At 35.1% G+C, this 9742-nt stretch overlaps 1 protein-coding gene across 1 annotated transcript; it reads right to left on the reverse strand.

Moving 5' to 3' along the window:
• Nucleotides 1–8618: 8618 nt before the first annotated feature.
• LOC137928869 (uncharacterized) lies at nucleotides 8619–9116 on the reverse strand. Its single transcript, XM_068771906.1, has one exon. The coding sequence runs from the start codon at nucleotides 9114–9116 to the stop codon at nucleotides 8619–8621; it is 498 nt and encodes a 165-aa protein (XP_068628007.1).
• Between the last annotated feature and the right edge of the window lie 626 nt (nucleotides 9117–9742).

Below are 9742 nucleotides of genomic sequence, written 5' to 3' on the forward strand. Positions count from 1 at the left end.
GATTTATAAGATAAAAATTACTCGACCTAGAAAAATTAAATCCCTCTTATGTCGTGTAGGACAAAACGACCGTGTCTGCCCTTTAGTAAACAATTTGTGAAAAAAAAATTATGACATAGACTTCTTAAGTTGACAATGAAATAAAAGTTCTTTATTATAAAGAATTATACGCGCGAGTAACATACATTTATATTTAACATTTCAACTATTTTCTTCTTTTAAATATTAATCTTCGAGAAAGATGTAAGCATTAAAATCCAATGTGATTTCACGGTCATCAATAATCAAAGCATTCTTTGTTGTAAATGTAAGAAATTTCTCATTTGATTTCCCAGGAGTAGTCGCGAAGTGAACTTGGGCTTCTGTAAACAATGGGCGCAGTGCAAACGATTTATTCCCTGACCAAATGCAATTTAGTTTAGAATTGGTTTGTAAAAGCAATTCAATACTCCCAGCTACGTACAACAATAATTGTTTGCATTTTGTCTACTTCACGTAAACAATGGGACAAATACAACTATATTATTGTATATTTAAAATGAAACTGCATTCCGCCAATGCTATTTTCAATCCAATAGATTTTCTAAGGAAATTCTATTGCAGCGCAAAACGGTGCTGTTTTACCAATAACTTCGGCAAGTTTTAAATTTCGTATGTTATTTCTGTTATATTTTGTGTCGCGTTCTTTTTGTTGACAACATGGTTTTTCAATTTTCAGTTACTTTGATCGGCGAATGTGAAATATTTTACAACATTTTACGGTTGCTTTTACGTCTGATTTTGTTTTGACGCCTTTTTTATTTCAACAAACATTTTTTTTATTTAAAGTTAAAACATGAAATTAATACATAACGTGATTTCAAAATTTGTTAGACTACATCGTATATTATCAATAATTTAAAATTATAAGGATTACACCAGCTAAATAAACCTTTGCTATGTATAAAACTTTTTAAATCGTATTAGATTATGCCAAATTTATGTGAAAGATTTTTTTAAATCTTACGATAACAAGAAATTTGATTTTTACAATAACAATTTACATAATGATTTCCTTTCTTGATTTTTAATTTTAAATACGGTCTTGTAAATGATTTGTTGTTATGTTTTGTGACACGCATTAGGAATTTTGTTTTTAATCTTAAAAATTTAATCATAATTTTATATTAGAATTTCTATTCAAATTTAAAACTAATAATGTTTTGTGTGATCCATTTTAAAAGAATACAAATTTCAATTACTCTAAAGTGGCTAAAATGATTTATAGTATTAGAATCAAGTAAACAGACAACTAAATAGTAGGAAAACAACTTGTTTAAATTTTATAAATATTTATAGTATCGCAAATCTATCTGGTTTCTAACAATTGTCAATTATCTAACAAATCACGTAAGTCACGTACCGTTGTGTCAACATCGAAGCCAGCTTGTTACATAACGCTACCAGGGTATCCTCCTAGTAATAACTTCACACGTGAACGGAATAATATCCATTTCAGTACAGATTCTGTTCCAATGTATATTCATCAATTCAAATTTTACGAAGATATATTGTAGTGAGGGCTATGGTTATGATCTCTCTACGACATCGAATAAGGGGTAATGAAATGTGTTGACTAAGAAAAATAACTGTCATAACTTAGCCGATTGACAAGATGAATTGGCAGCTGGAGTGCAAACTGACTATCAAGTGCAATGTAGAATGTTCGCCCACAAAGTGGATACATCACTTTCATAAGGTCGGTAGAAGAAGGTAAATATTGACCGCCTCAAACTTCTATTGGAAACTAGATAGGTCTATGTCCAGTAGTAGACGTCTAGCATCTAAAACGATGATGTTGAAATTTTCGTCATGAAAATGATACATCCAATTTATAAATTTCATCTTTAATATAAGGAAGTTAATTTTAGATGTTCTAGCCGCATGTTGTATAAAAATCAACAAAAAAATGTAAAAAATATGAGAGGAAATGATTGTCCGAGAAACTGTCAAGGATAGTAATTTGATATTCTATCTAAGTAAAGAAACAAACGAGCCAAGCCCAACCAATAAATAATACATAATACAATATTGGAAACAAAAATAATAGTATAAACAAGTGTGTGTGTGTGCGTGTGTGTGTTTGTGTGTGTTTGTGTGTGTTTGTGTGTGTATTATATTTTTTTAAATGTATATAATTACAGTCATTAGACGTTCATTGTTAGATATAGGCCTTCGTCAATAATTCTCAATAGGTCTGGCTGGTAGCGATCGTTGATCTTATCGATGGACTCGTCTGGTATGCTTGCAAGTCCGTGGTCTTGAACCTTAAGGCCCAAGCGAAATATCTTTGGCGACTTCTCAGCCCGATGAAATAAGTATTGCCAGAGGCAGTTCTTAATAGCATCTAGTTGCGTAAAATGAGTCAAAGCTCGAAGCAAAAAACATTTTTTCAGGACCATAAATTAAAAAAAAAGAAAAGGACGATAAATTTAATTCCAGAATTGAGTTTGAGGGGCTATCAACTATTTAGGTTTATTTATTACCTACAGTTTCGGTCAACAATTGTTTTAAGAAGAAACCATCAGAAAATAAAAACAATCGTGATTTTTATTTCTGTAAGGTATTTCATTACTGCGTTAAAATATACATTTATTTTTTTATATTTATATTTATAAAGACCTCCGCGAATCGCAAAATACCATGGACTGACAACTCAATCCAAAGGTTCACAAACGTTTGATTTAATTTTAATTTTAAATTTAATAACGGCGAGTGTTATAAACAAATCTTGATGTTCACAGTTCCTAACACCAGTTTGAAATTAACTCATTAGTAGCAATTTCGGATTCTGTTACAAAGTAATATTAATGCAAAACGACGAACTGAGTGCCCACCGTAGGTATTCTTTGACTTTAAAAACTTGTTGCTTTTCCTGTTTAATTTAGGTAACTCTTTTACTTAGTAAGCAAATAAAATTCTGTATATTAAGACATTTTTGAAATAATGATAATCGACCTGCCAGTTACAACTATAAAATGAACTAATTGAATATAATTTATCGCATTGAAATTATCAGGTAAACAATAGCAAGAAAACATCTTACATTTATAATGAAATTTATTTTTTTCGATTCATTTCCATTAAGTTAAAAGTCTCGTTACGGTACTAAGAGCTCTGCTAATTAATCAGAAAGTAAAACATTATTTGTATTTCACATTTATTCAACATTTCCACGAATCTAATTAGAATCCATTAACTTTTTCTTATTAAAAGAAGTCTAGTCTGGAATAATCTTTGTTCAAAGAACAGTTCGCGAAAATCTTATTTCATTATTTAGTTATTTACTTGATGTTTATATAAAATTCTTAACATTAAACAAATAGAGAATACGAAATGCGTCATTTCTTGTAAAGTAACATAATGAAACCTAAGATTTGTCTAGAATTTTAAAAAATATTAAATCGATAAGAGGTGAAACATACTTTGATCTTCTCCTTATTTTTAAATGATTAACGCCTACTGCAAGGTATAGGACAAACAAATTTGAAAATGACCTTAAAAAAGAACTGTCGACTTCATTACGAATTCATAGCTCGTAGCATAGGCTTCCTGCAAAGATCGCTACGATAACACACAGCGACCTCCCGCAACCTTAACTATACAGTAGGACCACTTAGTGGAGGGCCGCTTCTACCGGCTCATGATTGCACGAACGATGTGCTCCTTCCATTGCCACTTCAGACATGCGATTCTTCGGTCTACGTCGGAGATCTTGGTTCGTTTGCGTATCTCACAGAAACTCCGAGATTAATCCTCTTCATTTCTCTGGGTAAACTTGGGCCTTATTATAAGGTCTATCATAAGCCACTACGTCTATGATGCATTCGTCATCACTGACAATGCACATTAGTCAAAGACCTTTGTCTTAAAACTTTATGATATTTTGGACGAGAAGATACTTCGGAAGATTCCGAACGCTGCCTATCCGAGATAGCTTCGGCGAGGGATCTCTCGAAGTTTATTCAATAAACAAACTCTATACTCTACTGTATATTTTTTTTATTTATGGTTTTTATATACTAGGCCCAGAATTGGTCTGCAAAATGGAAACCTAAAGTATTTCCTATTACCTAACCGGCTATCGGACTAACTTCTAATTTGACTTATAGGTGGAGTCCCGTGTCATTAAGTAGACCGTACATCGTTTTATACCAGTGCATATCGTAGAGGGCACATGTTAAGATGTCCTTATGTAACATATTTCTATAAAGAATAAAAATATTTAAATAGATTAACATATGCCAATAGTGTGTAGGCCACATCACTTACTTTAGCGTAAAACACATAACAGTACGCGCAGGAATTTGCACAAAGTGAACGGCTTTGAAAAAATTGTCGGTACACGCTGAATGCAATCGGCTCCCAACGGAAATTTCGGAAATGTTTGGGAGCGGTCTATGGCCTTTCGGCTGAAAAATTATGATCGGCCAAAATTATTTTTAAAAACCGTTTAATTCCAGAGGCAAATAATAATGCGATAAGTTACATAGAAGAACATTTTAAAGTCAAATTCAAAATAGCTTTATTATTTGAAATTATTACGACCATCTATAATAGTCTGCTTAAAATAAAGTTTACGTTAGTTCTTAATACGCCACCTACTGAGAATAACTAAGAATAAAGTCAATGGGTTTTTAATTTTTTTTTTAATTACAGTAATTTTTGCGATCATCTTTATACTGAATATATTGATAGAGTATTATGTCTTCTGAGTGAGTCTGTGCTTAAAAAAATCTTGAATATTTTAGTGATTACTTTATAGCATTTTGTTTGTTGTTTGTTATAAAATCATATTAATAGAACTTCAATATTTTTTCTTTATTTAGTTAATTTATTTTGTATCCGTAATCCTAATTATGTAATATTAACAATTTAGCTAATATACGCACGATTGTATTGATCGATGTAGATGCACAAAAAAAAAACTTCTTCTAGTCTACAATAAATCTCAAATATCTAACCTCTGATTTTTCTATTAAATTTTTGTTAAAGAATAACTAGTTGTTTTGTACAAAATTCGATAACGTATATTACAATACGAAACTCCAATAAATGTCTAACACGTTCTTTTCGAAACTGATATGTGTTTTATTTGAAATGGTTCCTGCAAGTCTTCGTTGCTATAAAGAAAAGAAACCTAATAAATAGCGGGAATAAAAAGACCACATTCCAATGCTGGCCTTGTATGTTCAGATTGCTTGTCTAGTGCTCAAGACTTGTTGTTACCTTCGATATTTTTCCATTAAAGCTATTGCTCACAAAGCTACCTTACTTCCCGATAAAAGTTAAAAGAAAACGTAATTGAAATATGTTACATTTAACAGATTAAACTTTTTTCGCTTCATAGCTTCTTACTGAAACATATTTACAATACATATATATCGTACACAAAGTTATCTTTGTCGTTTCAGCCCGTAGAAAATACAATAATCAACACGCTTCGCAGGCGGGTTGGCGATTGCATTGTGACATTTTAGTACGCAGAGGACACAGCTGCCCATGTCTATGCATGCAACATATGTAATTAATGCACAAAGTGTGAATTGTAAAAGATTGTATCCTGAGATTCGAACTCGCCACCTACAATGCAAGTCTCAGTCCTCTACCGACATGGACATTGAGAGTCAACATGTTTATAATTTAAATTAAAAAAAAAGAAACAGTTTCGTTTTTGGCCCGGTCAAATGGTTTGGCACATCACGGAGAAGACAAGAACTTACAACTAAGATCAGCTAGGTTTAAATTGGAAAGTGTTATATTTATCGCAAGTATTCTGATTGCGATATGCAAAAATAGCTCTTTACAAAATTGTAGCCGAATATCTCGCCCCTATTTCCGAAGTGCCAAACGTTATGACGAGATGTTATACGGAGAACGATATTTAACAATCAATGCTATAGAGTCGATGATACTTTGTAGAACGGGATTGACTAAAAAAGCTATAATTATTAACATTCACAATGTTTAATTTAAATTGATGGTTATGCAGTAAATGGACTTGTTATTAACAAAAGAAAGCGCACGCGCATCTTTGTTTGCTCTTTTACAATTTTATTGGCCTAATAGAAAGAGTTTCATATGGTATCATTTTACAAACGAACTAGAGAGACAAAAGTAAAAAATTATTGATTTCAATTTTTTTTCTCAGTCCTTGTTATAACACGTTACTTTTCTTTTCGAATATTCCTGAATAATAACTATCATTTTAATTCTGTTTTGTTGCGTTAAGGTATATTTATATTAATATACACAGCATACGGAAAATGCCGCGGAGTAAGCAGGTCCCTACTAGGTGAACCAATGACATGGACAAAGTCGCGGAAAGTTTCTAGATGCAGACAGTGCACTTATTGTCATAATTGGCTGCAACTGCTGTATTAGTTTTTTTAAGCGTCCAGTGAAATCTGTTAGATCTGTCGTGGTATTCGTATGCGACTGGAATAGTTCTCCTGGCAGTCTGCGCGTTTCTTCATATACAAATTCGGCAGAAGATGATTAGAGATCTTCTTTGAATGCACTCCTGATTCCAAGTAGCACTAAGAGCAGTGACTCAATCCAATTGTAGTGTGAGTGGCACACAATGGCTGCTTTTAATTGTCGTTGGAACTTTTCCACTAGTCCATTACAGGCAGGATGGTATGCTGTAGTACGCCGATGTTGGAAACCAGCCATTTTTGACAAGTATTTGAATAGGACAGAGTCGCATTATATTCCGCGGTCTGTGACTATGAGCGTAGGACATCCGAATCTTGATAATTATCCACTAATGAGCGCTTTGGCTACAGTCTCCACGGTTATATCTTTGATGGGAATGATATAGGTTGTCATTCGCCTGACTTTCGTTGCTGCAACACTACCCCAATACCCGTGTCCGATGCGTCCGTAACAACCGCTAACTCAGCTTCACAATCTAGATGCGTAAGAAGTGCGGCATCACCTTGGCTCTCTTTACATTTCTCAAAATCGATCAGTGTGTCACCTCCCACCACACCAGCGATCAATTGATTGAGTGGATCTTGAAGCTTGGCAGCCCCTGGGACCTTCTATAAAAATTGATTATCCCGAGATAGAAGATTCCTCAATCTTCGTAGTTGTTTAACGGTTTTAGGCGGCGGAAATTGCCGGATCGCTTCGACTTTGTACTCCTTTGGCTTAGTTCCTTTGGTGGATATATGGTATCCTAGGAACTTGACTTCGGACGCGCCAAAAATGCACTTCGTTGGGTTAATGACAATGCCATATTCCTACAGTTTGTTGAAGAGTTGACGTTAATGAGCTTCATGCTGAATTTTGTTCTTGGAAAATATCAAAAAGTCGTCAAGGTACGCGTAAACGAAATCCATGACACTCGAGACTTCGTCAACAAAACTTTGAAACGTTGGCCCCGCGTTGCGTAGGCCAAACGTCACGTAAGGGAACTCAAATAGTCCAAACGGTGTTGTAATGGCAGTTTTTGGTATTTCTTCCTCATATATCGGGATCTGATTGTACGCTTTCGCCAAGTAGATTGTTGAGAAGATAGTACATCCTGTCAGATTGTGTGAGAAATCTTCTATAGGACGTATCGTTCTATAGGATACGTGTCAGAAATGGTACGCTTATTGAGCATACGGTAGTTTCCGCACGGCCTCCAGCCGTTGTCCTTCTTCGGCACCAGTTGAAATGGTGAAGACCAGGGACTTTCAGAAGGTCTTGCTGTACCATCGCGTAACATGTATTCAAACTGTTGTTTAGCAATCTTCATTTTGTCTGGTGCTAATCTTCAAGGCAATAGTGAATTGGAGGTCCGGGCGTTGTGCGAATATGGCGCACTGTGGAGTGACATGTTTTGTTTCGTATTCCAGATGATCGGATAATTTCTGGGTACTCCTTTAGAATGTCGTAGTAGCTGGATTCGCCCAATAATGTCTTGATTGATGATATCGTATCAAACGTAGTAGTGATGCCATCCAGTAACCTTTGATTTCTGCAATCCACGACTAAGTTGTAATGCATCAAAAAGTCTACGCCGATTATAGGCTTAGTGACATTTGCCACTATGAACCGGAAGTCGCGACGTAATCCAAAATCAAGTTGCAGGTGTGCGAAACCGTAAGTGTCGATGATTAAGCCGTTTGTAACCGTTTGTAGTTGGTCTTGGCTCGGCGTTCGTGTAGTGCTGACTTGGGGAAGACGCAGAGGTCGCTTCCAGTATTGACCAGAAACTGTGTTTTCGTTCGATGATCAGTGACAAACAGGCTACCGGAGCATTTCCCGAACTTGCTCAAAATCACATGGTTTTACGCATTTATGGGATTTCGCCCCAAACTTAAAGTGATACCAGCAGGTATTTGCCGTAGCTGGATTCTGATCTGGTGTGGCTACGACTACGCCCGCAGTAGTATTTAAATGAACTTTGTATCGATCTGTCTTTTGTTTGAAGTCCACTAGTCAGGGCGTGCACTTGTCTTGTGTGTTCTGCGATTTTTTTCTTTCATTTCAGCCATTTTGTCACTTTTGGATGTGTTCGCTACTTGAGAGATGCTTGGTACAAGCTCATTTACTCTGTCCTTGAGTTCAGCTAGCGAATCCAATGTTCATTGTGCCTGAGATATGATGAGCGTCTGTATATTTGTTGGAAGACGGCTAGTCCAAATAGTTTTTAAGAAGTTTTCAGGGACGTCAGGTCCCGCGAGCTGCTTCAGGTGTCTTAAAAATTGAGGTTTCCTTCCTTCAAATTTTTCTTCCATCAATAACTGTTGTACTGTTTTTGCGCGTAAGTCACACAATCGCTTTACAAGTTCTTTCTTTAATGTCTCTAACTTATTTTCTGCGGGAGGTGAAATAATTATATTCCGAACTTCCTTTGCATATTGTAGTTCTAAATTCGAGAGCACATAATGATTTTTTTTATTATCAACTGTTATTCCGGATGAAAGAAAATGTCCTTCTGTTTGCGCAAACCACAGCCGAGGGTTGTGTGCATAAAAAGGTGGAATCTTCATTCCGACATGGCATGTATCGGAAACAACTGACAACTGCGCACTTCCATTGTTTTCGCGTGCTTCTTTAAATGCGTCGCTTGATGTCCACATTTTTGTTTTTATACGTATTTTAGGTTACTTAATGCGATTTTTGGACTGCCGAAATAGTTTCTGAAGGTTGTGATCTTATGTCCTGAACCGGAGTCACCAATGTGGAGATTGTAGAGTGCTCCAATCAATAATATTAATATTCGCAGAACGCAAATAATTCGCTCGATGCTTATTACGTCGTTGCCGCACTGACGTTTTTATTTCATTCTCCTTACTCATTAAATTTAAAAGTCATTTGTTAGGTTTCCCACAAATTTATTTCAGTAATTTCAGAAATTATCCAATGATCGCAGCCGTTCATAGAACGAACCTCATTAGTGTACAACGTGAAAGAGATTTTTAATATGCAACCTCAAAATTCAATGGAAACTCAATATTCTTTGAAATGAACGAACCTGCCTTTCAGTTACATAATATGGCATTTATTTTACATAGAAATTCCGTTATTCCAATAAAAGAGCAGCGATCAGTGCAGCCCGACTAAGTCAATATAAATAGCCACCAACTGAAAGCTGGGCACGCCCACCAAGCTCGTACCTCTTCTTTCGCATAAATGAATTTTATTCGAATATCGATCTTTTAAATTGGTGAAACATATATGTGGCATGTAATAAAATTTTAAAAGC

Source organism: Battus philenor, unplaced genomic scaffold (assembly GCF_028537555.1).
Source record: "Battus philenor isolate CCGP_79_NKW_IND1 unplaced genomic scaffold, ilBatPhil1.0.hap1 SCAF_1, whole genome shotgun sequence".
Classification (NCBI taxonomy): Eukaryota; Metazoa; Arthropoda; class Insecta; order Lepidoptera; family Papilionidae; genus Battus; species Battus philenor.